This window comes from Crocuta crocuta, unplaced genomic scaffold (genome assembly GCF_008692635.1).
Source record: "Crocuta crocuta isolate KB4526 unplaced genomic scaffold, BGI_CrCroc_1.0 scaffold68, whole genome shotgun sequence".
In the NCBI taxonomy this organism is placed as follows: domain Eukaryota; kingdom Metazoa; phylum Chordata; class Mammalia; order Carnivora; family Hyaenidae; genus Crocuta; species Crocuta crocuta.
In genome coordinates, this window is record NW_027532426.1 from 3,613,857 (window position 1) to 3,641,146 (window position 27,290).

A 27,290-nucleotide genomic window follows, 5' to 3' on the forward strand; every position below is an offset into this window, starting at 1 on the left:
AGGATGTGCTTGTTTTTTTTTTTTTTATTTCTAGGTGAGAGAGAGAGAGAGAGCGTGAGCTGGGGAGGGTCAGAGAGAGAGGGAGACAGAGACTCTGAAATAGGCTCCAGGCTCTGAGCTGGCAGTCAGCACAGAGCCCGATGCGGGGCTCGAACCCACGAATCGCGAGATCATGACCTAGCGAAAGTCAGATGCTTAACCGACTAAGCCACCCAGGCGCCCCTGGATGTGCTGTTCTGGGGACGCAACACGAATGATTCAGCTCCAGTAACATTTTTAACTAAACCTTCTATACTACATCCCACTGTTATTTTCTTCCTCCTCAGATCACCCTGACAAGCATCAGGGTGTAAAGTTAAGTCATCATAACTTTGCCAGTGGGCCACTTGCATCTTAGCAGCAGGAAGACTTGAGGGGTAGGGCGGGGTAGGATTTGGTGGGGTATACCTCAGGTGGCAGGAAAGGACAGGGGCAGCAGAAGACCTAAGGCAAAGGTCTTCTTTAAGGCTAGCAGTCCTGTGTGTCAGCTACGCATTGCTTGTGCTACAGATAACAAAGAGAATGCCTCTGTCCATTTCCACTCTGCAAATTACTCACTGTACAGCCACAGATCTGTGGGATACGATGAGTTAAAAGCATTAGACTAGACGGGCCGACAACACATTGAGAAAACCATTGGCCACTTTTCAAATTCCCTGAAACCTAGAATATGAACAATGAAAGAATAATGTCCTCCCTCCTCTCTTGCCCATGAATCCCCTCTACTGATATCCTGAGTCTTACCCACGTCCTTTTCTACAGTAACTCCCAAACTAGGATGTCCACAGATCAGCTTTCGTGGCCACAATTTACCTCTGCCCCTGCTAAAGCACACGGTGCCAAGTCAGCCAGCCTGTGCCATTTCCAACACGTCATAAGCCAGTGTCTGTTCATGTGCTACAGGCACAAAAACCATGTGTTCATTTTTAGTTCCAATACACAGACATCTGTGCAGCAAGGTCAGATCCAAAACTCCATCATAAACCAACCAAAGAACCTATGGAGGGAACTTCCACGGGAAAGCCAAGAGACGCAGTCCAAGGTCTAAAACCTAAGAATATTAGCGGGGAAAATGTTAAGGAGTGAAAGACATGGGCCCAAATGGACAGAGATTTCTGAAGCTAGGTTGCTCATTCCGAAAGAGAGATGCCAACCACAACCGCTTTGTGGAAAAATTGTTGAAAAGATCAATGGAGTATGGACCCAAAACCCAAACATAAAGTCAGAACTTCCTCAGCACACACCATAAAATCATTTTGCTCTAGCATGTCATGCTACTTCTCAAAAAGACCCCCTTAGACCTGAAGACCCAAGGAAACAGGAAAGACTTTCCAATGTCTCCTCATGTCTCAGGTCTGTCCATGACAGCAGGGCCCCAAACCGATGCCAAGGGAGCCTGCCTCTCTTTCCAGAATTGTATCTTTCTTTCCAAACAAATAGATAGCAAACCACTACAGAACTGTTCTCCATTTTTCCACCTCACAACTATGAAAACCGACAGCGGTAGCCTCAACTGTTAACTCAGAAAGGACAAACCTTGAAAAACTAACAAGGTACCCATTACCAACGATGTGCATATTCCATGATGATCTGAAAAGGTGAGGTCAAATGCTACTCCTCACCAACTACAAAGGAAGACAATCAGCTCAGCATATGTGAAACAGACAAGGGAACGTCACTGGTTTTCCTGAAATAGCAATTCTATATCACACCAAGGCCCACAGGCATCAAGCCCAGCTCTTTGAATTCCAACATATGTGCGTTACAAGGCCTAGCCCAGTTCTCCAGAACAGAAACCTGATTAGTTGGGGGGCCCATTTCTTCCCTCACTTGAAAAGAGTTCTCTAAGCGAATTCATAGGAGTCTTGAGACTCAGTATATCCAGGCAGGTCCACTTAGCAGACTCCAAAAAATATAAAAGCAACTAAAGGTTTGCTTAATGTTAAGATATGGAAACGCTTAAGGTTTTTATCAGGACTACAGGAAGTACTTTCCAGTGATTGCTGTGGGAAAGGTAGATGAGAAGGGCACAGAGAATCACACCCAGAGGTTACTGAAAAGCGCCAAAAGATACAGCAAAGACCGCAGCAGAGACTGATAATTAACTCTAAACCAACAATGAGGAGGCAGGCATATACCTTCCGGCAAAAGACTGACATTTCTCGCTGCTTCCAGGTCCCTCCCAATCAAAACAAGAGAACAGGCTAAAATTCCAAACTCATCCTTCCTCCCAACAGGGTGGACTTACTTAGAAGGTGCGGATCCATAGAAATCACAACTACCCTGGCCAGACCTACCCAGTTTCTCACAGCGGCGAGGCTGCCAACAAGACTGGCACATAGTAAGCTGTGGAAAAGCTAACAAGCAAATCTAACAGCATCAAATCCTAAGCATAAAAAAAAAAAAAAATAACAGTTCAATCTTATTACTTCTCCAAAGGCACAAAATATTCCAGCTCAGTTTCTCCTGTCTTCAGTCTCTTCCTACAAGGACAGGAACAAGAATCACTCCCATTTTACAGATGAAAAAAAAAAAGAGGAAGCATGAAGATGACAGAAGACGACAAAACTGGCCTCATTCCCCAGCTGATGCTGGAGTTGGGAGTGGAATCCAGATGTTCACGTTATCTGTACGACACGCTGCCTCCTAATAGCAGTCAACCAAATGTTCATACACAAATACCGAGCTCTTCTTCAATTCATCAGAAAAAGCCCTTGGACCAAAAAATGTAATTCTCCAGTGCCCTGAACTAAGCTTCTTTGCAGAGCTACAGCCCAATTTGCTCTGCAGCAGAAATCTGTATTGTGCTTCGTGTGAGGAAGAGCAGCCAATGACCATTAAATTCTGCTTCCAAAGGCAAAACACCGTATAACATTATATGTATTTCCCTCTTCCTAATCTATTAGACGTAGCAGCTAATTTCACGCCACACCTCATATTTGGCGTCTCTGGAATCTTAGACCAAGTCTTGGTCAATATGGAACAAAGGCAAGACAAACCACAAGAAAATTAGCAGTCTATCCTATGTCATTACCCACAACTTCACCCTGCCTTCCCCCAACCTGATGAAAATTTCATCTGCGCTGGTCAAGTGGAGCATTGAATGCAGAGCCTATTACTAAAAAAAGCTGTTCCGGCAGCCACATGTTTTTCGAGACCTGAGCTCCCAGCAGAAGTTCACCGGGAAGCAAATGCAGAAAAACAGGTCCACCTCAGGAGGCAACACACATCGACCTATTGACCTTTTCGGGGAATTTGGGTTTGGTCTGACCCCCAAGATGAGCACAGCTGGTCAGAAAGGGGAGCAAAGTCAACACTGAGCCCACGCTTTCCTCTTGGAGTACCCAAACTCCCGAGGAAGAAGTCCATGGATGAGTCGTGGTTCCCAGTCCAGGTCACACTCAGGGCCAAGTGGGGAAACTCTGTAGAAATTCAAATTCTTGGGCCCTCACACAGACTGATCTTTGCCCAAAGCTCCCCCATGTGATTCTGGTACACGGTCAAGTTCCCAAATGTACCGGTCTACCCGTTCTTCAGCCTTGGGTTGTGGCTGCCCATATGTCTCAGGAATCCATCATACGAGCTGCACCAAGACCAATTTCCAATCTTTGTAAGAACCCAGTGAGCAGTGCAAACCACAATAGCAGTTACCACAAGGGAAGTCTCACTTCTTGACACAAAAGTTGACAGTTTTCTAAACCCAAATACAGATCTAACAGTGCTGTCCATCCTTCAGAAACGCAGATGAAAAAAAAAAATCAACATCTAAGTTTGGAATTTTCATCACTTGGCCTAGAACTCAGACACCCATGTCTATATCTCACGCTTAGAACATTCACAAGGGCTGGAGGGCAAGCCATTTTCTATTCTCACAGTGTTGTCAGCACACGGGCTTGAGATACCAAGTATATCTAAGGAACCAACCAGGAAAATATTAACGTTTTGAGTAGAGGGGCACCTGGCCGGCCCAGTACGAAAAGCGTGCCACTCTTAACCTCAGAATGAGTTCCAGCCACACGCTGGGTGTAGAGATTACTTAAAGATAAATTAAAACTTTAAAAGATAAATAAACGTTTGGAACAGAGGTGCCCAAACGATTGCTGGCCTACAACTGCACAAGTGTGTTGCATCATTTGTCCGTGTGAGTGTGAAAGGGGTGGGGTGCTGGTGCACAGAACCGGTAAGCAAGGTGGTCACAACACCAACTTTTTGCCCCAAAGACCAAACATCTGCAGCAGCCTCCCCACCAGGAGTAATGTCAGACAGACACCTGGGAAAACTTTAAAATCGAGGCCAGGGTCGGGGTCAGGGGATGGTTTCAAACCATCTCCCAACAGGAGAGATGCTGAACCCTTAGAATGAAAGCTGTTCCCACCATTAGTGGTCTGACCTAATGGGTGAGGTCGCCACCTTTAGCCCCAAGCCTCTCTGTCTCCTTAGGACAAGCATCTCGTAAGAACGGTTAGGATCTTGTTTGCAGAATGAAAGGGAAATGAAACAAGAAAACGAAGTTTGTCGGCCAGCCCCNGCCCCCTCCTCCTCCGCGGCCCGGGCTGCTGAGCTCCTCTTCCGAGCAGCTGTTCGTCTCCAGGCTTTCGGCCTCCGACTCCAAGCCCTCCAGGACCAGCAGCGCGTCGCTCGTTTCCGTGGGGTCCTCCCCGGCCTGCGGGGCGGCAGCAGGGGGCTGGGGCTGCGGAGGGGGCGGCTGCGGGGGGCACGGGCAGGGGCAGCCACNCCAGGGCGTGCTCGCGCCGGCCTCCACGGAGCGTGACGTGAAGTGCGGCCTAGGCCGCTATTGGCCGTGGGCTGCTTCTCGCCTGGCGGTTGGTCCCTTGCCCCGACCCTTGCTTTTCACTTCCCGGGCGCCGAGGCCAAAACCGCCCCTCTCTGGTGCGGTGGAGCATTTCTCCATTGACTATGTGTATCCCTGCTGGCATCCAGTGAATATTGATGGAATGACACATGAATAATGTGCGTTCTAGAACCAGTGGTGTGCTGATAAATGTTGGACATTTCTGGAGAGAAGAGAGCAATATATGCATACATAATGGGTACATATGTTTATTATTAATTTTACTGATGTAAAGGTGTACAGCACACAATTTGCAAAGATAATAATAGTATACAGTTGCCAATTCCATATCACTGATTCTCAAGAATCCTTTCATTGGGGCGCCTGGATGGCTCAATCCATAGAGCTTGCGACTTTTGATCTCTGGGTTGTGAACCCCGCTTTGGGTGTAGACATTATTTAAAAATAAAAATCTTTTTCTTTAAGTTTATTTGATTTTTGAGAGAGAGAGAATCCCAAACAGGCTTCGTGCTGTCAGCGTCAAGCCGCATGCAGGGCTCGATCTCTCATTTTGACCTGAGCCAAAATGAGGAGTTGGATGCTTAACTGACTGAGCCACCCAAGAACCCCAAAAGTGAAAAAAAAAAATCATTGATTTTTGGCAGACTGTTGTATGGGTAGCCTCTGGTATCAATTGACCAAGGAATTGCAACATGAATGTTGGTTGGTGTTTTCCTCAATGTCACTGTAAGAGGAAAATGAAAAAATAAAGAGGGTCCTATTATGGGAGTGAGTTGCTTGCTGAATCAGAAAAGAGCTTTCAAATACTGAAAACATTTTCTCAATGTTTTTGCTATTCACATTGTAATGACTCTAGTCCTAACATTAAATTTAAATCTGAGTTGTTAACTTTTTCTCCATCACTTTCTTAAATATAGATAATCCACAAAATGATAAATCAAGGCCCTGATTTGTAGCATTCGCTAATATCCATGGTGTAAATATTCCTACCCTGGCTGATTTTAATCTACCGCACACGTTGTTACTGAACATGGAGTTAAAAAGAGATGAGCAGTAACATACCCTTATGTAGTAGCTTCATCACGCAGATACGATAACAACCCCAAGAGCGTCAGTGGGTAATAATAGTAAAATTATTAGAAAGTGATGAGCTTTGAAAATTTATTACCTTTGTTTTAAACCTCATTTAATTTTAAGTGCGTGTAATTTAATTTTTAATAGTGGCTGTGTTTTATGATTGGCTTGCAAAATTCCTGAAATTTTAACATTTGGGCTTTCACAGTCCTGAATGAGCCAGCTTCCGGCACCTTTATACCTCAGTTTTGCCATCTGCAAAATGGGGATAAGGATCGCTGCTTCACTTACTTGCAAGCATGTTGTGAAGATCACATAAGATAAAGCTTGTTGTGTAGAGGATGCCGGACTGGAGGGGAAGGAGAGGACTGCATTGGAGACTGCAAGTGGAGAGATCAGTTAGGAACCATTGCAATTCTCCCATGAGAGATGTTGAGGGCTACAAGAGATGAGAAGGAAGAATCAGCCAGCAGAACTTAGCAGCTTTCCACTTCAGGGTGCATTGAGGCAAAGAAGATGTGAGTCCTGGAGCCAGAGAGACATTTTAAAATGGAAATTTGTTGGGGCGCCTGGGTGGCTCAGTCGGTTAAGTGTCTGACTTTGGCTCAGGTCATGATCTCACAGCTCCTGGGTTCGAGCACCACATTGGGCTCTATGCTGACAGCTCAGAGCCTGCAGCCTCCTTCCGATTCTGTGTCTCCCTTTCTCTCTCTCTCTCTCTCTCTGCCCTTCTCGCACTCACGATCTCTCTCTCTCTCAAAAATAAATAAAACATTAAATAAATAAATAAAATGGAAATTTGTTGCAGCACTGGCTGGCTCAGTGGGCAGAGCATGCAACTCTTGAACTCTGGGTTGTAAGTTCGAGGCCCACCGTGGGTGTGGAGTTTACTTCAAAATGATTTTGAAAGAGAAAATGGAGGTGCATCTGTGTGGCTCAGTCAGTTAAGTGTCCAGCTCTGGCTCTGGTCATGATCTCACAGTTCGTGAGTTCGAGCCCCGCATCGGGCTCTCTGTTGTCAGCACAGAGCCCACTTCGAATCCTCTGTCTCTCTCTGTTTCTCTCTCTTTCTCTGCCACTCCCCTATGCGCACTCTCTCTCTCAAAAAGAAATAAACATTTAAAATTAAATAAATAAATTGGAAATTTATCCATAACCTGTGACTGTAACATTTTATAGTTTCCCATCTTTTTTAGGCTAAAGACAAAACTCTGTAAGGAGGCCTGTGGGGTCCTATGTCATCTGATCCCTGCTTCTCTCTGGCTTCATCTCCCACCAACCTTCACCTTGTTCTCTCTCTCCCCTGCAGTTCCACCAGCCCGGTGTCAGGCTCACACACATACAGCCATTACGTATACTGTTCCCTCTTCTTGAAAGTCTTTTCCCTTCTCTTTTTGCTTAGTAAACTCCTACTCCTCCCTAGATTGAACTCACTCCTCACTACCTCAGAGAAATCTTCCTGCGAGGCACATCCTCCATACCCAGCTCCAAGACCACGCCTCTGTTGCACTTGCTTGCACAAGTGTAATTTTTCATCTGCCTGTGGGGTTATTCGATTAAAATCTGCCTTCGCTACGAAGCCATGAATTCCATAAGGGCCGGGGCCAGGTTTGCTTTTTGCCCATTCATGGACTCTCCAGTGCCAAGGACTATTCCTGCCACAGAGTGGGCCATTGAAACATAAGTGTGGAACAGTTGTTCAACCCCATGCCTTGCAAGGGGCTCCTGATACAAATTCGTCTCCAATTCTGCACGACACGGTATCTTTCCTTGCCCATGAAGAAACTGAAGCTCGGAGAGTTGTCTGCCTAAGTGCCCACAATTCAAAAAGGTACAGTGGATGTCAAAACCACCCTCTGTCCCTCAGCTGCCTCTCAGGTGTCACTCAGGTTTCTGGAGAAAAGAAGAGAAATTGCTATAGGATCACAGAACCCCTGAGGCCTAAGAAGATCACCCCAGATCCCTGGCTGTCTCTGGAAACCCTTTCTGGCCCCAGAACCGATTAATTAGCCCATGAATGCAAGGTCTGTAGCTGTGCAGCGCCCTCTGCTGTCCAGTTACTGTCTTGGTTGGGGAGGGAAGCTATGTCCCCACCTGGCATTTCCCCATCTGGGGTATCTCCGCTCCTCCAGAACACACAGAGGCACAAAGAAACACACACAGGCTCTTTTTTAAAGTTTTTTTAAAAAAGGTTTATTTATTTTGAGAGAGAGAGAAAGAGAGTGGGAGCAGGAGGGGGCAGAGAGAGGGGGAGAAAGAGAATCCCAAACAGGCTCAGTGCTATCAGCACAAAGCCTGATGCGGGGCTTGATCCCACAAACTGTGAGATCATGACCTGAGGTGAAATCAAGAGTCAGAAGTTGAAATGACTTTGGCACCCAGGCACCCCCACCCAGGCTCTTTCTAACATAGGGCAAAGAATAGTGCCTTTCACCATTTTCTTCAATGCCCAAGCAAAAGAAGTGTATCTTTGTATCAGCTGGACTTGTGTGTATTTGCTGAGCAGGTTTTGTGTCTACACCTATCTCTTTCACTGAGGTGGTCTCTGCAGTGGTAGGACCCTAGTTTAAAAGGTTTGTGAACAGGGCACCTGGGTGGCTCAGTCAGGTAAGGGTCCAGCTCTTGATCTCAGCTCGGGTCTTGATCTCAGGGTCATGAGTTGAAGCCCCCCACTGGGCCCTGCACTGGGCATGAAGCCTACTTAAAAACAAATAAAAATAAAAGCTCAGAGAACTTAAGCCAGTCCTGAGGTTCACTTAGTCATTCAGCAATGGGCTGGGCTTCAGGGGTGCAGCAATGAGGGAGACGATGCTCCCCTGGAGCCTTACAGCTAGCTTGAGTCCTAATAACTCCACTTCCTAGTTGTATGACCAAGAGCAAACGACTTAGTGCCTTTGAACCTGTGTTTCATTGGTAAAAATAATTCAATAATAATTCCCCCACCGACTGGTCTGTTGTGGGGGTAGAACGCAAACCTACACAGAAATGCTAAAACACTACCCAAATGTCAGTTGTCATTATTATGAAAAGCTTCTTGGCGGGGGGGGGAATTCTTATTATGTCTTTATAGTGTGTTGCTGCCCCTCCGCTAACAGTAACCAGTAAGACCAAGAACTTGGAATGGGTCACTTCCCCCTTCGTCCCCCTCTCTTAGCACACAGAAGCAGAGTGGCCACGGAGAGAATATGGATGTATAATACAGGTCTGACTCCGCTCATTGCCTTTGTGGCTTTGAGAAGGTCAATTTCACTGGCCATCAGTTTTCATTTTAGTTTCCTTCTCTATCCGAGAAAGGTCTGGGCTACAGGCACATCCAGGTCTGACATCATAGCGGTTCTGATGGGGGGTTGTCCTCAAACCCCCTCGCCCCCCTCCCACCTATTATGTCCCTAGTTAGGTTCCGAGGCAGAATGTGTGCAGAGCCCACCTGTAAAGCTCTTCCCTGCGAAGGGAAGTTTTTAGCAACCACCACTCTTTCCTTCCTACAGTGCTCTGGGACAGCCAGGGTTGCAGGGAGTGGGCAGAGCACGAGGGGAAGGAGCCAAGAGATGGCATGTGTATGTGCGGCTGGGTGAGTGGGGAGCACCCATGATGAAAGAGGGAGGGAGAGGAAGGCAGAAGATTTGTTCTATGACAACCTGCAAGGGTCCAACGCAGGGAAGGCTGTGAGGGGTAAGAAAACCAGGAAGAGCAAGGGAGGTTAGGTACGGTTGTCTTGAAGGAAGAAGACGGGACTTAGGATGACGAAATGAAAGGGGAAGAAGCAGAAGCAAAACTTTGCTCTCTTCTCCCTGTCCCCATCACACACACACACACACACACACACACACACACACACACACACACACATTGGCTATGGTTGTTACCTCTGTGGTGCTGGAGAAGAAAGCCCCCCCCCGCCAGCATGGAGGTGAAGACCTAGAGGGGGCCCCCACTCTGTCACGAACAACAGTGTGCTCCTAGGGGAAGTCTTTACCTCTTTGGGCCTTGATTCACTCCTCTGGAAGGAGGCTCTATTAAGGTCTCTAAGGTTGAATAACAGGGTCATGGTGGGTTTGATGGGCGGGGGCAGTGTGGAGAGTGAGAACTCTGCGTTTAAGTCTCAACTTTTTTTTAAGTTTATTTATTTATTTTGAGAGAGGGCGTGCACAGGGGAGGGCAGAGAGGGAGGGAGAAAGAGAGAATCCCAAGCAGTCTCTGCACTGTCAGCACAGAGCCCGATGAGGGGCTCGAACACCACAAACCGCGAGATCATGATCCAAGTCTAAACCAAGAGTCAGATGCTTAACTGACTGGGCCACACAGGAGCCCCTGAGTCTCAACTTAAAGTGAGCATCTTTGTGATCTCAGGTGAGTCTCTGAGCCTCAGTGTTTGCATCTGTGAAATGGGGATAAGGAGACTGACCCTGACACACTTGTGGGGAAGATTCATTGAGATAGTGCACATGAAAAACACTTAATAAACTGCCACAGTTTGTCCAAAGATTGATTGTAGTTATATTAGGCTCTCTTCCCCACCCTGGCCACCCTGAGTCTCAAATTCCAGTTCGGCAGCACTGTGACAGGGGGATACCAGCAGCCAGAGCAGATTGCCAGGAGCTGCAGCTTGGCCCTTTATCATGCCCGTCGCAATTGCTGCCAGGAGGCTGAGTGGAGCAAAGGGGTGGAGAGAGGGGCACAAGCTCATCTGCGGTTGCCATGGCGCCCCATCCTGGATTTGCCCATCTCTCCTAATGGAGCAAAGGGCAGAGGGAGGGGGGAGGGAGGGAGAGAACAACTGGTCTCTTCCTCTCTCCTCCCATTTATGTCTCTCTGGAGCTGATGTAGGGTGGGGAGCGGGGGCAGGGAGCTCAGATGCTGGATGAGAGGAGGAGGGAAGAGGGGTGGTGCCGGGATTAAGAGGGTTTCCAACGGGGGGGGCGGGTCACACTGAGAGAGGAGGGGCAGAGCCCTCATGACTGCATCCAGAAGCCAGCTGATGACGTTAGAGAGAAGGAAAATCAGGCAAGACAGCCCAGCGTGAGAGAGAGAGGGAGAGAGGAAGAGAGAAAGCGAGCAGAGGAGGTGTGGGGCCAGCCAGCCTCTGCCTGGGCTCTCCTGAGCCTGCAGATCCCCCAGGCAGCCTGGACCCCCGGGTTCCCGAAGATGGGCCCCAGAGCGGTGGTCGTGCCCTGCCCTGTATGGGGGCTGCTGGGCTGCTGTTTCTTCTGCAGCTGGGCTCGGGGGGATCCACGGCCCCTCCGCTCTCTGCCACCACCGTCCTCCCAAGTCAAACCGGGGTCCATACCTATGTGGGAACCCCCAGAGGGGGCCGAGGCAGCTCTGGCTTTTCTTTATTCTGGAGATGCCCAACAGCTGTTGGGGGCCAATTGCACTGAGCGCTACGAAGCCCGCGGCGCAGGAGCCAGGCCAGGGCTCCCCCCCGTCCTATGGCGGGCAGCGGGCACCCTTGCCCAGGCCGCCAATTTCCTCAACATGCTGCTACAGGCCAACGACATCCGTGAGGCCAGCGTGGAGGAGGATGTGGAGTGGTACCAGGCACTGGTCCGCAGCGTGGCTGAGGGGGACCCAAGGGCATACCGCGCTTTCCTGACCTTTAACCCCCCACCGGGGGCCAGCCACCTGCAGCTGGCCCTGCAGGCCACCCGGAGAGGGGAGGAGACCATCCTTCAGGACTTGTCTGGAAGCAGAGTGCAGGAGGAGAGCCCAACCGGGGCCCCAGACACCTCTGCCCTGCAGAAGCGGGTGCTCACCAATGACCTAGGTAGCCTCGGCAGCCCCAAGTGGCCACAGGGGGACGGCTATGTGGGAGACATGCAGCACGTGAAGCTATCCCCTCCCTTCCTGGAATGCCAGGACGGCCGGCTCCATCCTGGCTGGCTTCTCACACTTTCTGCCACCTTCTATGGACTCAAGCCAGACCTCAGCCCAGAGGTCAGGTAAGTAGGCTTGTGCAGCGTTCAACAGGTTTGTGGGTATGTGGGGGTGGGGGGCTCGAGTCCAGCCAGCTGTGCGTGGGCCATTTGGCACGCACATACGTATGTGGGGGGCACAGATGTGCATAGTCGCATTCAGCTTGTGTGTATTTGCAGTTGACTCTGGGATTCTATAACTGTCTGTTAGCACACACAGGTGTGAGTGTACATAGTGACACAGTGCGTATGACTCAATCCACTTATGTGTAGGTGTACCCGTGTGTGTGTGTGTGTGTGTGTGTGTGTGTGTACGTGTGGATGTAGCAGGGCATAGGTCTTGGCCCCTAGGTCTGAGTGGTGGGTAGAAAGCAGGAGTGGGCTTGATGCAGATGACAGTGACGGCCCATGCACCACGAGATGTCCTGGAGGCCACTCCGGGAGTCACACCTGCCTCTCTCTAGCCATCTAGAATTGTAAAAGGGGACTTCTCCAAGGGAGGAAAAGTTCTTGGGTTGGGACAGGGGGGAGGGGAGAAGCTTGGAACCATTGCCCTTTCTGTCTAGGAGTTGGCCAGGTCCTCAGGGTCATTCCCAATGGCTATAGTCTTAGATCAAGAAGGTTCCAGCCCTGCCTGTCCTGACGGGTACTCTTCAAACAACCGACTTCCTCCTTGAGAATAAAGAGGTGACTGGGAGTCCTGGTGGGAAGGAGGCAGCAAACGGACACAGAGTGCAAGACATGCAACACTCAACACTGTCTTCCCAGCTGTGTGTACCCATTCATTGCTCCTAGCAAGGTTCCCTTCTAGCCAGCGCTCTCCCCACTCAGCCCTGAGAAGGGGTGGGGAGCACTCGGGAGGGGCCGCTCCGTTCCCCGGTTGCTTGGCTGTGATCAGTTCAGATGTGGTTTGGAGAGAGTGAGGGGGGTGGTTAATAGCTGAGTTCTGTGTGTGTGTGTGTGTGTGTGTGTGTGTGTGTACATGCAATGGAGAAGTGTGAAAATCCCCTTCAGACAGATCATCAGAGCCCCAGCTGCCTCATGTCTTGACATGCCCCCTCCCTCTACCTGCTGATAGAAGCCAGGAAATGCTAGGATGTTGAAAAGCTGAGGGATGTTAGGGAACAGCCCTACAGGGAACCAGATCGTTGGCCACAGGGACAGTGAGGATTCATAGCTCTAGAGAAATGGAATGCAGCTTTGCCCTCTGGCCTGACACACTGCAGCCACTATGCTAAAGTCTGCAAAGCTTGCGTTCCTCCATAGTCTGGGGCCCAAGGACACATGTCCACCTTGACATCCTTCACTGTACTCCTAACTGCCGATTCACTGCTCTAGGGGGCAGGTGCAGATGGACGTCGACCTTCAGAGCGTGGACATCAATCAGTGTGCCAGTGGGCCAGGGTGGTACTCTAACACACACCTCTGTGATCTCAACAGCACCCAGGTAAGGGTAAGGAGGATAGTGGGGTGGGGGTGGGGCACTAAGGTCCTGACTCCCTTCCCCTCTCCCCATTGCCACCACCACCCAGCTCCCAGGGGTAGCCGACAAAACACACCTCAGAGCTTCAGGGGAATCCCTAGTGATGAAATAGACAGAGATGAGATACCAGGCTTTTTTATTTTTATTATTAGTTTTAATTTTTTTTGTTTTTATTTATTCTTGATATAGAGCAAGACAGAGCATGAGCAGAGGAGGGGCAGAGAGAGAGGGAGACACAGAATCTGAAGCAGGCTTCAGGCTCCAAGCTTTCAGCACAGAGCCCGATGCGGGGCTTGAACCCACAAGCCGTGAGATCATGACCTGAGCTGAAGTCGGACGCTTAACCGACTGACCCGCCTAGGCGCCCCAATGCCAATCTTTTTAAAAGTAAGGGCACTGGGGCGCCTGGGTGGCTGTCAACTTTATTGCCATAAAAAATAGAAACTAAAAAAAAAGAAGAAAGAAAAAAAATTCAGAAATGATACATTGATGGTCATTTCTGAGAAAGTCCCAACTCCCCCTGCTTGATACATAATAGCGATTAGGGTTGAATGAATAATAAAAAATATAAACATTGAAAAAAAAAGTGACAGGGGCGCCTGGCTGGCTCAGTCAGTAGAGCACGCGACTCTTGATCTCAGGGTCTTGAGTTCAAACCCCATACTGGGCGTAGAGCTTACATTAAAAAAAAAAAGTGAGGACATCTACAGCCTACTCCCCATGCCCCACTGGAGAGAGTCACCCTCATTCCTTTCAAATCTCAGTGTTCCTCCCTGCTTGCTCCCCCTTTTGGTACTGGGTGCTTCAACATCCATCCCCAGAACCGCCACCTGAGCTCTATTAATCACCCCCTTTCCTTCTTCTGGACTACATTCTCCTTGTCAATAGAGCTCTGGGTTCCTTCTGGCCCACAAAGGATGCTCTGTTGGTGTTTGCGGATACAAGTGTAGTGGTTGGTTGGGGTAGAGGAGAAATCTAACCAAAGAAGGAGCTTGAAGAGCTCTGGGGCCAGAAAAGGTGATGGAACCCAAGCCAGATACCGCCAGAATCAAAGCCATGGATGCAGGAGAGTCTGAATAATGGAAAGCAATGGCTGGTAATCCTGAAAGCCCAGGGCTGGGAAACTGGGAGGCCAGGGAACTAATCCGCTCTGCCGTTGCACTTGACTGCATGTTGTTCCTGAGCTGAAGCGAAGCCAAGGCGAGCCCTGCAGCCCGCTGGGAGGTGGGGCGGGTTTGGGCATCTGTTGCTCTTCAGGGCACATGTGTTTGGAACTGTAAGTCCGGGGATGGAGAAGGGCTGCAGGTATTCAGTGCGTTATTAAGCCCAGCCACATCTCGTCTCCATACGCATCTGTCTGACTGTGCAGATGATGGCAAGAACAGGGCGCGTTCCAGTGCCCCAGGCAAGAAGGGAAGCTGGGCCCCAGTTTCAGAAGCACCACCCTCTAACTGTTCAAGGTGAAGTCAGGTGCCGGATGTGGATATGGAATCTCCCAGGGTGAACCCCTTCCTTTGCCTCACTGCTGTCTGTCACTAACCATCCCCTGCAGCAGATCTGACCTCCTCTGTGTGCTCATCTCCTCCTCCTGGCTCTGAGGTCTGCTCCGTCCCCTGCTGGGCAAACATCAGTGGGCGGAGGTGGAATAAAGAGCTTCCCTTGGCATCCCACCAGCCTGGCATTAGCCTGGCATTAGGGCTGGGGAAAGCAGTCTTGTGCCAAAGCCAGATGGCCCCTGGCAGGGGAAACTACTCCTCGGTGGGGGCCTTTTCAACTCACCTGTGAGCCAAAGAGGGAGGCTGATGGGGACCCTTTGAAGCAGGATGTAGGCACATAGGTGTGATCGGACTCGGAGGTCTCCCTACTTCTACCTCCCCCAACCCCTCACTCCAGCAACAGCCGGGCGCTGAGAAGTGAGACCTGTGAGGCTCCTGTCATTGCCAGTCAGAATAAAAGGGTGATCTATTCCCAAACTCTTTGTTGAAAAGAGGTAACAGCAGGGATAGAGTAAGGGCTTCCGGGGGGGGGAAGGCTTCCTAAGGACGAGGGAGGACTTCTGGGAGGGGCCCCTCGTACAGACCAGGGTCCACGGATAGGAAGGTACATGGATCCTCCGTCCCTTCCCGGGAGGGAAATCCCCATATAAATATCTATCATGTTTGTCATCCCCACAGTGTGTCCCCCTGGAGAGCCAGGGCTTTGTCCTTGGCCACTACCTGTGTCGCTGCCAACCTGGCTTCTATGGGGCAAGCCACTCCGGGGGTATGTTAATTCTGGGGAAGGGAGGCTGGGCCCTGGGTGGGGGGCATTCGAGGCGAAAAGACCGGTTGGGAGGAGACTTGTGGGGCGAGGGCAAAAGGTCGAGAGAAGCAGGAGAGGCAGGCAGGGTCCAATCTGGGGGTGTCTACGCCTTCTGAAATGACCCCATATGGGGCGCCTGGGTGGCTCAGTCAGTTAAGCGTCTGACTTTGGCTCAGGTCATGATCTCACAGTTCGTGGGTTCAAGCCCCATGTCAGGCTCTGTGCTGACAGCTAGCTCAGAGCCTGGAGCCTGTTTCAGATTCTGTGTCTCCCTCTCTCTCTCTCTCTGACCCTCCCCTGCTCACGCTCTCTGTCTCAGAAATAAATTTTTTAAAAATTCAAAAAATTAAAAAAAAAAGAAAATGACCCCGTAACACGCCAATCTGATGCAGGTTGACCTTGCAATGAACCCCTAGCCTGGTCTCACCTCTTCCTGTTACCCTGTCCTCCCCTGGAAATATCCACTTTCTCATTTCCCGTCCCCTTCCCAGCCCCTGCCCCCGTGGTGACAGACCACAGGAGGGCAGGGAGAGGGCTCCGGGGACCTACGCGGGAGCAGGCTGGGATGCCCCGGCCATGCCCCTCTCCTTGCACCCATCTCGTCCTTTATAGGATTAGAAGAGAGTGCCGCCCAGCCTACTGGGCAATTCGGGTCCCCTCAAGGCAGCTCTGGGAGGCTGCTGCGGTGCCAGCCATGCGCCGAGGGCTGCACCAGCTGCGTGGATGCCACACCGTGCCTGGTGGAGGCGGCTCTGGCGCTGCGGGCAGCCGTGCTGGGCTGCCAGGCCTGCTGCATGCTGGCTGTCTTCCTGAGCATGCTGGCCTCCTACCGCTGCCGCCGGAGCAAGGCAAGCGAGGCCCCACATCTCTCCTGCACGCCTCCTACCTGTCCTGAGTCCCTAGGGTCAGCTAGAGACCACCAGAGAGGACCCAAGACTAGAACTCCAAAGAAATGGGTTCTGGTCTTAATTCTTCATCTAACCCACTCTGTGACCCCACTGCCTTAGATTTGTTTCCCCACCTGGAAAACATAGGCGTTGGACTTGACTCAAAACACAGTGTAGGTTCTAGGGAGACCTAGTGATCTGGACCCCTCAGGGAGCTCCCGGCTGAATGGAGGAAGCAGACAAGTAAGGGAAACGATAGTGCAGTGAAACAGAGGCGAGGGGGGAAGTGTGTGTTAGTTGCTGTAGCAGCTCAGAGAACCTGAGACTGTTGTCCTGCCCGAGGCAGCCTGGCAAAGACTTTGGGGAGAACTTGACATTTGAGCCAGGCTTGAGGGTCAACTAAATGGTTACCAGGCAGAGAAGGGGTTATGTAGACAAAGAATCAGTCTGACCCAAAGTTTTGAGGGAAGGCGTGAGATCACTTCTGGCTCCAGCAACTTGTGATTTGAGTCCGGGTCTACAGCAAGCCCATGCTGGGATTGGGAGAGGTGTGGGGCTGGGGGACTCGAGCTTTGGACAACCTTGACCTTGGCCCTGATTAGCGTGGTGGAGCTGAGAGCCTGAAGTGGGAGTGGGGGCGTGGCCGGGGGCGGAGAGGGCGGAGCTGATGTTAGAAGTGACCCCTAAAAGGGGCCTGAGACTCTCCCCCACGATCGTCCAGGCTCTGTTCTCCCACTGCCCTGCTTATACACCTCTCTCTTTCCTGGGTTCACAGAGGATCCGAGCCTCTGGCGTTGTCCTGCTGGAAACCATCCTTTTTGGATCCCTGCTTCTCTACTTCCCGGTGAGTTCCTGGCCAGAGTCCGACCCCGCCTGATCCCTGGCTGGCGCCCTCCAAAACCCAGAAGCCTTCTTCCTTTCTGCCCTCTTGGGGGAGATTCAGAAACCTCCAAATCCCTATACTGGTACCTACAAACAACAGGCTGGCCTAGTGAGCTCTGGAGTCCAACAGTCCAGGCTAAAAAGAGCCCTACGACCTACTGTGTGACTTAGGACAATTTACCTAACCTCTCTGTTACTTTGAGCTGCTCCTCTGCAGAAGGGAGGTGATGATGCGTCTATTGCAAGGTTGTTAGGAAGGTCAGCAAGGTGCTTTGCATAGGCCTAGCACATAGAGGAAGTACAGCGGTGGGATGCCTGGGGGGCTCGGTCTGTTGAGCGTCTGACCCCAGCTCACGTCATGATCTCACAGTTTGTGAGTTCAAGCCTCGCATCAGCTCACTGCTGTCAGCACAGAGCCCACTTCGGATCCTCTGTCACCCTCTCTCGCTGCCCCTCCCCCGCTCACACTCTTTCTCTCTCAAAAATAAGTAAGGCTTTTTTTTTTTTAAAGAAGTGCAGTGAAAAGCAGCTATTTTTGTCCCCCCTCCCACCAGGTGTTCATCCTGTACTTCAAGCCCAGTGTTTTCCGCTGCATTGTTCTCCGCTGGGTCCGCTTGCTGGGTTTTGCCACTGTCTACGGCACCATTATACTCAAGCTTTATAGGTAGGGTCTTGCTCTCATGTTGCCCACTCCAGGCTGTCCCTGCTCATCCGGAACGGAGTGGAGCTCTTCCCAGCCAGCTCCACCCTACTGTGCGTGCCCACCCCCAGGCCTGCCCCTGTCACCGCAGCCCTCCCCCAGCATGTAACATTTCAGGGGGGGCAGGGAGGCAGCAAACCATGGGAAGGACAGGAGGACAAGTATCGTGGAGGGGAAGGGAGCCACGGATGGAGGCAGAGACCTGGCCCCCTCTCCTGGGTCCTTCCCCCCACACCCCTGTAGAGTGCTCCAGCTGTTTCTGTCCCGAACGGCCCAGCGGGCCCCCCACCTAAGCAACGGGCGGCTGCTGCGGCGTCTGGGGCTGCTCCTGCTGCTAGTGCTGGGCTTCCTGGCTGTGTGGACGGTGGGGGCCCTGGAACGAGGCATCCACACGCCCCTGGTGACCCGAGGCCACACTCTCGCGGGCCGCCACTTCTACCTCTGCCACCACGACCGCTGGGACTACATCATGGTTGTGGGTGAGCTGCTCCTGCCGAGCCCGCCTCACTCTGGCCCTCAGCTCTGCACCTCCGGGGGTACTCCTGACCTAGTCCTTCTGCCTGGTCCCCATACCCCCAGCCCAGGCTCCCCCCGGCACGCCCTACAGAGAAAGGGCTGCTGGGGCAGTGCCTGACTCAGTGGCCCTACTTTCCTACAGCCGAGATGCTGCTCCTGTGCTGGGGCAGCTTCCTCTGCTATGCCACCCGGGCTGTACCCTCGGCCTTCCACGAGCCGCGCTACATGGGCATCGCCCTGCACAATGAGCTGCTATTCTCCGCTGCCTTCCATGCGGCCAGGTGAGGACGGGCCCTCCTACCCACCACTCCTTCCACTTGCACACCACGCCTGCCTCTCCCGGGTCAGGGAACCCCATCCCACAGCCAACCCTGCAGCATAGCTATGGCTCAGCGGGGTGAGGAAGGCCTCCCGTCTGTAGCTCTCTCCCTACTGCACAGATACCCTTCCTGCACCCCACGTCTCACCCAACCCCCAGAAAGAGGAAGCATGCCCAGTCCTAGCACCTCTCCTATTCCTAAGCCGCATCTCCAGCACCTCCACTGTGCTCCTTCCCACATGTGCTCCATTCTCCCTGCCTTTCCCCACCACCTTCACACTGAGCCAATCCGGCAACAGGCCTGCTATGAGTATCCACAAGGACTTGGCCCTGTGGTATGGGCAGAATCAACCCACAGGGCAGTCCATAACAGAGGTGCGGAGGACAAGTCTGTGCTCTAGGCAACCAGAGAAGAGTAGTCTGGGAGGCCTTCTTGGAGGTGGGGGTTAATGTGAGCTTGAAGTAGAACCTACATCCTAGAGAGGGCAGGAAGAAGGAAAATTGCCCTTCCCAACCCATCCAGCATTTCCATGGAGATCAGGGCTTGGGCCAGGAGGTGAGTCAGTGAGACAGGTGAGAGGGAAGAGGCCCCTCCCTCCCACCCACAGGTAACGTTCCCCTCTCTCCCACCCTCAGGTTTGTGCTGGTTCCCTCCCTGCACCCGGACTGGACCCTGCTCCTCTTCTTCTTCCACACCCACAGCACGGTCACCACCACACTGGCCCTGATCTTCATTCCTAAGGTGAGATCTTCCCCCTCCTGGTTGTGAGCCAGACCCCCACCCCTCTGTAAGGGGCACCGTGGATCTGCTGCCGCCGCGGCGCCCTCTCCAGGTCAGAGTGAGCATGACACCTGGGGTGAGTGGGCTGAGCCACAGCGACCTGATGAGAGCCCCCTTGGGGTGGGGGTGGGGAGGAAGCTATTGTATCTCTCCGCCTCCAATCCCAGGGCAAAGGAAATAAGAGCTAGGGCTGTAGGGGGTCCTTGTAACACAACTGGCAGTTTCTTTTGGTGGACTCTGACTCTGAACAATCATCTTGGAAGCAGTTACAGAGAGATCGGTTGGGGAGCTGAAGGACATGGCTAGGAATTGCGGGGGCAGGGGCTTAGGACCTCCCCTCCCCGGTCTCTGAGCTAGAGAAAACCAGGGAGAAGGAGGAGGAGCAAAGGTCTCCGGTGCCCTCAGAATTGCAAATTAAAGTAAAGAGGGTGTGAAGACTGGATTTCCTGAGGCAGGTGGGAATAGAAATGGACAAGGAGCCAAGGTGACTTCTTTTCCCTGTCACACCCACGCTGGCCAGTTCCAGAAGCCGGGGGCTCCTCCCCGGGAGGAGATTGTGGATGAGGTGTATGAGGATGAGCTGGACCTGCAGCGGTCAGCGTCCTACCTGGACAGCAGCATCGCCTCAGCGTGGAGCGAGCGCAGCCTGGACCCCGGAGACATTCGGGTATGTGGCGCCCTCCTTGTCTCCTTCGGATGTTAGATTTTAGGGGCTGGGCCAGAATCGCTGCCGCCCTGCCACCAGGGCTGGGTACTGCTGCAGGTCCCCTCCTGCCCCTGGCTTTCCCTCCCTCTAAGACCTGCCTCCCTCCCTTCTCCACCATTGCCCTAAGCTGCTTCCCCTGACTCTATTCAAATGAGGCCACACACCACCCAAGTGGAAAGACCCCTAAAGTCCCAGAACCCAGATCCCTGTGGCCCAGGCTGCTTGGCAAGTGAGAGTCAGACCCGTGAGTAGAGCTCTGATCCCACTCAGCAGAGGTAATACGAGGGACAGACTAAGAAGCCTCTCAGTCCCCGTTATACTTGGGTTGCTGGTGACCCTGGGGCCAGCTATGGGGCTAGGCAGTTCAGGCAGTTAGTGGCTACCAGAGATTTCCACAACAGGATACCCATTCCCTGGACCTGGTGGTCTTTGAGAAAGGAAGTTCTTTCTGAGTCTTACATCAGGAGAGCATCTTTACTCTTCTTTTTCTGCTTAGGAGTGTCAATAGTCACGGAACCCAAATGAGAGGCTCAGTGGGTAGGAAATAAGGAAACTTGGCGGTCTAAGCCCGTTTTATAAAACCTAAGGTGTGGTTAACAATCTTGGGAAGCCATTTGTCCGCTCCCTCCATCTCCATGGGACCTCTGGACGCCTGACTCATTTATATCTCCCAACTCCTTCTTTGTTGCAACTGTCTCTGCCTGGCTTTCCCCCATGTCCTCCTCACCCTCTGGGCTCTGCTCCCCTGGGAATAGGCTGACCTGAGGCCCCACCCAAGCAAGAAGGCCAGAGTATTGGGGTGCACTGCCACGGCAATGGTCCCTGGGCCCCCCTTTGTGGAGCAGCACCCCATCTCTCTCCCGATGCTGGCTCTGGGGAGAAATCCAAAGTGGATGACTCTCAAAGTCCCATTCCCTCACTTGCACCTGAATATGACACTTTTCACACCATTGAGCTCATGCGATCCTCTTAAGGAAGCTTACAGTGGGTGGCCAGTTCTTTTTTGTTGTTGTTAAATTTTTTTTCAGTGTTTATTTTTGAGAGACAGACAGAGCATGAGCAGGGGAGGGTCAGAGAGAGAGAGACAGAGGGAGACAGACACAGGATCCAAAGCAGGCTCCAGGCTCTGAGCTGTCAGCACAGAGCCTGATGTGGGGCTCAAACTCATGAACCGTGAGATCATGACCTGAGCTGAAGCTGGACGCTTAACCAGCTTGGCCAGCCAGGCGCCCCCTAGTTACTTCGTGGAAGCAGAGCGAGAGTTCGAGAAAATAGCCTCCAGGCCCATGACGGGTCGGCAGCTTCAAGCCCAGGTTTCCCGTCCCCCAAGCCAGTGGCTTCCCATCATGTGACTGTGCCCCAGAGAAAGGGGTGCACCCTGCGTCCTCGGAGCCCAGAGGGCCTGGCTGGGAGAGGACAGGTGAATTCTGAGAGTCTGCAAAGCAAAGCGGGGGGGACACAGCTTGGAGGGAAAGAGATGTTCCAGGGACGTGGGTCCAAACAATGACTGAGAGGGAGGCAGGGCAGCCTCCAGGGGGATGGAGAGGGCTTAGCCGTCCAGCTGACCAGGGGGCTCTGCTCTCCTTTTACCCCCTCTCCCCACAGGACGAGCTGAAGAAGCTCTATGCCCAGCTAGAGGTCCACAAGACCAAGGAGATGGCCGCTAACAACCCGCACCTGCCCAAGAAGCGGGGCAGCTCGCGCCAGGGCCTGGGCCGCTCCTTCATCAGGTACCTGGCCGAGTTCCCGGAGGCCCTGGCCCGCCAGCACTCCCGGGACTCGGGCTCCCCCAGCCTCGGCAGCCTGCCCGGCTCCTCGCGCCGCCGGCTGCTCAGCTCCAGCCTCCAGGACCCCGAGGGACCCCCAGCCCTGCGCAAGTCCCGCAGCGCCTACGACCACGACCGCCACAGCCGCCGGCGGGAGCAGGACCCGCCGCTCCTCGACTCACTGCTGAGGAGGAAGCTGGCCAAGAAGGCCTCGCGGGAAAGCAGGGAGAGCCGCGAGTCGGCCGAGGGGCCCCCAACCCTGGGCTTCAGGTCAGCCAGCGCCCACAACCTGACGGTGTGCGAGAGGCTCCCCAGGGCCCGGCCCGTGTCCCTGCAGAAGTCACTCAGCGTGGTGGCCGGCTCCAGGGAAAAGGCCCTGCTCGTGGCCAGCCAGGCCTACCTGGAGGAGACCTACCGGCAGGCGAAGGAGCGAGAGGAGAGGAAGAAGGCCGAGGCGGCCTCGGCCAGCCCAGTGAGGAGGCTCTCGGCCAGGAGGCTGGAGCGAGCTCAAGGGGTCCCCCTGTCAGCCCCACCTTCCCCTGCCAAGAGCCGCAGTGTGGACAGCTCTCACGCCACCGCCGCTGGAAGGCTCCCGGAGGAGGCCGCCAAAAGACTGCCTCACCCGCCCGTCCGCCACCAGGTCTCCACACCCATCATGGTCCTGTCTGGGGCCTGCCTGGGCGAGCCGAGGATGCTATCTCCCACGTCCACCTTGGCTCCAGCTCTGATGCCAGCTCCGGCCCCGGCCCCGGCCCCGGCCCCACTCCCGACCCCGACCCCGCTCCCCGCCCTGGCACCAGTCCCCATCTCCCCCCAAAGCCCCAGCTTGCTCACCTTCATCTGCCCCTGGGAGAATGCAGAACTGCCAGTCAAGAAAGGAAATGTGGCTCAAGAGGGCCCCCCGGGGCCAGAGCAAGGCCACCACGCCCCTGCCCCAGCTCGGGCCAAGCTCTGGAGGGCCCTGTCGGTTGCAGTTGAGAGAAAGGGGCCGGGGGAGAGCGGGATGGCCACAGGGGATGCACATCTCCAAGGCGAAGCTGGTGAGGGGGACGAGGACAAGTCCAAGGTCTTCTCCAAATCCCACAGCCTCAAGACCCCTGCTCAGCAGGGTTCCATGCACAGTCTGGGCCTGGCTATCAAAGCTCTGACCCGTTCCCGGAGCACTCACAGAGAGAAGGAGAGCGGGGAAGGGAGCCCGGAGCCGGAGGAGAAGGGCAGAGCCTCGGGAGAGGGCGTGGGGGCCTGCCCCAGATCTCCCAGGCTAGGCCGGCCCAAGGCGGTGAGTAAGCAGGCCGCCCTCGCACCCTGTGATGATGAGGAGACCCTCCAGAACCAACAGAACGCTCACACCAGCCGAATGCTCCAAGTCTACCACCGGGAGGGCAGCAGGGAACAAGACGACCGAGGCAGGAGGGCGTCCCAAGGTCTAGGGGAAGGAAAAGTGGAGAGAGCGGGTAAAGCGGGGCCCGCTACACCGAGGCAGGCCAGGCAGGGCACAGTCGGGGACAAAAACGCCGAACGCGCAAAAGAAGCCCCTGTGGGGTGGCGGGGACCGCCCAAAGCTGGCCTCCAGCCCGCGGGCAGTGCTGACCGCGGGACGGCAGACGTATGCCCCAGGGAAGTCACCCAGTCAGAAGCGTGTCAGCCTGCCGGTAGCAACAAGGGCCAAATCTGCCCCTGGGAGGAGAGTGAAGGGGCCCCTGAGAAGGGGACACAACGACAAGATCTAGAGGACCCCCAAGGGAGAAGGAAAGCGTTGGAAAGGTCAGGGCCCCCAAACGTGGCTGTTGTTGTTCGGAAAAAGCCAGAGAGGCTGGTCAGGGGGCAGGAGGTGGTATGTCCCTGGGAGGGTGCCGATCCTGAGAGCCCTTGGTCAGCCCCTCAGGACTGTGACAGAAGCGACAGCAGGTCTGAGGCAGCGGGCAGGAGAGAAGCTAGAGAGGTGGAGAGGCCTCAGCGGGGAGCCCCAGGCCCGGGGGCTCGTACATCTGACCCTGGCAAAGTGGAGCTCTGTCCCTGGGAGGCGTGTGAAGGAGAGAATGGAAAACCGTTCCAGGAGGGAGTGAAGCTTCCCCAGGAAAAGCAGGAAAGCCCCAAGAAAGCAACATTCTGGAAAGAACAGAAACGGAGTGGAGACTTAGAGTCTTTTTGTCAGTGGGAGAGGACAGACTTCCGGGGCCCCTCAGCAGTCTCTACTCCGGCCCCAGGAACCCCTGTGTGCTCCGGGAGTTTGGGCAGTAGCACCTTGGAGGTGTGTCCGTGGGAGGCAGGAGATGCTCCCATCAGGACGGCAGAGGTCTGTCCCTGGGAGCTGGGTGACGAGGTAGTGGGGAAGGAGAGGCCGAGTCAGGGGACAGGTGGAGAATTTCTCCAGGGAAAGGGGAAAGCCTCTAGAAAAGGGCTCTTTGGAGAGATGGGGGAACAAACTGGAAAAGCAGTGCAGAAAAGTAGTCAACAGCAAGAGTCAGTGTGTCCCCAGGAGAGCACAGCCCCTGGGCACCCCAGCCCATGTCCAGGTGATTCCTCAGCCAAAGCTGGGGGCCAATTCCTTAGCAACGGAGGAAGCAGAGCAACGCAGGTGTGTCCCTGGGAAGATCCCAGGCCAGAACTGAGGGAAGTAACACCCGCCAGGGCTGAGCTCTGTCCCTGGGAGGTAAATGAACAAACAAGAGAGGACTGGACATCGGGACAGGCAGCAAAAGCAGGAGAATCTCAAAAGGACAAAGAGAAAATGCCGGGAACATCAGGGATCAAAGATGACGCAGCTTGGGCAGAGCCTGAGGAACAGATCCAAAAGCCGGAAGCAGTCTGTCCTTGGGAGAATGTGGACACTGGCGGCTTCTCCCCACAACCAGGTCCTCAAGAGACAGACAGAGCCAAAGCCAGCTTCCATGTGTCGGGCAGTGTGGGGAGCAAAACTGCCGAGATCTGCCCATGGGACACGGAGGAAACCTCGCGTGCTGAGAAGGCTGAGGTCTGTCCTTGGGAGGTGAGTGCTGGAGCAGGGCAGGAAAGAGCTTTGGGAGCTGAGGCCATCAGGAAATTTCCAAATGACACAGGAAAGCCTTCTGCAGGTCGTGGACCCGGCGAGATAGCTGTTACTGCTCCAATGAAGCCAGAGAGGCCAGCCTGGGAGCAGGAGGTGGCCTGTCCCTGGGAAAGCTTGGATCCGGGGGACTCCTCTCAGCATTCGGACACTCTGGGCACTGACAGACCAAAAGCTGGGCTCCAGGAACAGGACCATGTGGGATGCAGGGCAGCTGAGGTGTGTCCCTGGGAAGTGGAGGAAGCACCTTCCAGTGAGAAAGCCAAGATCTGTCCCTGGGAGCTGAATGAAGGAGCTACTGGGACAAGACCGGAACACGAGAGGGGGAGTGACTCAGCACGGCAGGAGGAAAAAACTCTAGAAAAGGGAAGACTCCCCTCCCTGGGAGAAGACTTATCAAAGTGGGAGACAAAACAGAGTCAAGAACAGGAAGGTATTTGTCCTTGGGAGAAGAACTTGAGGGGACCCTCTGCTCGGGGCCCTGAGGTCTCAGACTCATCCCTCAGCATGAGTGGCAACATGGCCGAGGTCCATTCCTTGGAAGCGAGGGATGAGTCAGCAGAGGAAGCGGACCTGACACAAGACGCAAAGATGGGCTCCCTCCTGGAACGCAGAACCCCAGAAAAAGGCCCATCTTCCAAGGCAGGAGAATTCACTACTGAAGATGGGGGCAAAGCAAGCAAGGAGCTACAGTCTATCTGTCCATGGGAGGGCCTGGCCCCAGCAGGCGCCTTCTCCCGCCTGGACGGTTGGTGCCATGACCAGCCTAAAGTTGGCTCTCAGGACTTGGTCAGCGTTGGGGGCAGGCTCGCTGAGGTGTGCCCGTGGGATGCTCCTGAACCTGACGGCAGCACCAAAGCTGAGATCTGCCCCTGGGAGGTGACTGAAAGAGTCCCTGACGAAGGGATGGCAAGACAGGATGGGAAAGGGACGCCTCAAGAGGAGAAGGGGAAAGCCCTAGGAAGACCAGAGCCCCAAACTGTGGCAGTTGAGGAAAAGCCAGAGAGGGCAGATGGGAAACAGGAGGCGGTGTGTCCCTGGGAGAGCCAGGACTGTGGGGGTCTGTCTCCGCAACCAGCCCCACAGCCTTCTGACAGAAGCAAAGGCGGTTCTGAGGCAGCAGGCGGTGTGGGGGCCAGGGCAGCAGAAGTGTGTCCGTGGGAAGCAGAAGAGTCTCCGTCTGCTAAAGGAGCAGACATCTGCCCTTGGGAGGTGAAGACAGAAGCTGCAGAGAAAGGGGGACTGGAACAAGAGGTGGACAGAGAATCCCAAGGGCAAGGAGAGAGGATCCTTCAGAAGGCAGCATCTCGGGGGACTGAAGAACACTTTCCACAAGCACCAGCGAGAGTCGGTAGAGAGCAGGAGACAGTCTGCTCAGGTTTGGGGGACGCTCCGGAGACTGACCAACCCCAAGTCAGTCCCCACGGAGTAAGCAGTATAGGGAGGATGGCGGAGCTGTGTCGATGGGAAATCACGGATCCAGAAGGCAATAAAATAAAGGGCACCATGGCAGACATCTGTGATCAGGAGGGAACCGGAGCCCCAGCGAAGGAATCTGGCCTTCTGGCTCTAATGGCAACTCGGACAGAAGTATTTTTCCCCACAGTCCCTGAGAACCCACCATGCCTTTCAGTCCAAAGGCCTCCGGGTAGCTTCCTTCCAGACAGCAAAAGCCCCCGCCCTCAGGGGAACAAGGAAGCCACCACTTTTACTCTAGAAGGTGTCAGAGAACTCCAAGGAGCTTCAGGACTTGGGCCACGGACCAGCTCAGCCCCAGAGCCAAGTCTCCAAGAAGCTAAGGCTCAGGAGTCTTCCTCCTTGACTGAAGACGAAGGGGAAGCGGCTTCTATAGCTCCACATGAAGAACTCTCCCCTCCGACTGTCTATCCTTGGGACTGCGAGTAACAGCTCCATCAGGGGAGACCGAACATCTGGTGGCTGGTTTTCAAGAGCCAAGGTCCTTTCTAAGTCCTCCATGTTCCCCAAAAGCTGAGTCAAAGACACTTGGCCACTTGCCCTCTCCATGAAGGCCACAAGTCAACTCATTTCGGAAGACAAATGGTAC

The 27,290-nt window shown here is 53.7% G+C and overlaps 2 protein-coding genes across 2 annotated transcripts in view; one reads left to right on the forward strand and one right to left on the reverse strand.

Annotated features, from left to right (window-relative positions):
• Positions 1-10,547, reverse strand: part of SOCS7 (suppressor of cytokine signaling 7) — a 39,596-nt gene extending 29,049 nt beyond the window's left edge. The window contains exons 1-2 of the mRNA XM_077779150.1: positions 10,500-10,547; positions 4,539-4,831 (exon numbers count right to left, since the gene is read on the reverse strand). Of these exons, the coding sequence (XP_077635276.1) occupies positions 4,539-4,831; positions 10,500-10,547 (341 nt within the window). The remainder of the gene's footprint in view (positions 1-4,538; positions 4,832-10,499) is intronic.
• Positions 10,548-11,071: 524 nt separating this feature from the next.
• GPR179 (G protein-coupled receptor 179) lies at positions 11,072-27,290 on the forward strand. Its single transcript, XM_077779225.1, has 11 exons — positions 11,072-11,865; positions 13,177-13,285; positions 15,496-15,583; positions 16,235-16,470; positions 17,285-17,353; positions 17,946-18,055; positions 18,335-18,570; positions 18,750-18,888; positions 19,563-19,668; positions 20,228-20,374; positions 22,019-27,290. Exons 1-11 carry the CDS (start codon positions 11,072-11,074, stop codon positions 27,128-27,130), a joined length of 7,146 nt encoding a protein of 2,381 aa, XP_077635351.1. The 3' UTR covers positions 27,131-27,290.

Excerpts from the sequence above, each read along its gene's own strand:
- GPR179 (XM_077779225.1), top strand. The coding sequence starts at position 11,072 with ATGGGCCCCAGAGCGGTGGTCGTGCCCTGCCCTGTATGGGGGCTGCTG. Across the intron at positions 16,471-17,284 it reads ACCGCTGCCGCCGGAGCAAG|AGGATCCGAGCCTCTGGCGT; the intron begins GCAAGCGAGGCC and ends CTGGGTTCACAG. Across the intron at positions 19,669-20,227 it reads CCCTGATCTTCATTCCTAAG|TTCCAGAAGCCGGGGGCTCC; the intron begins GTGAGATCTTCC and ends CACGCTGGCCAG.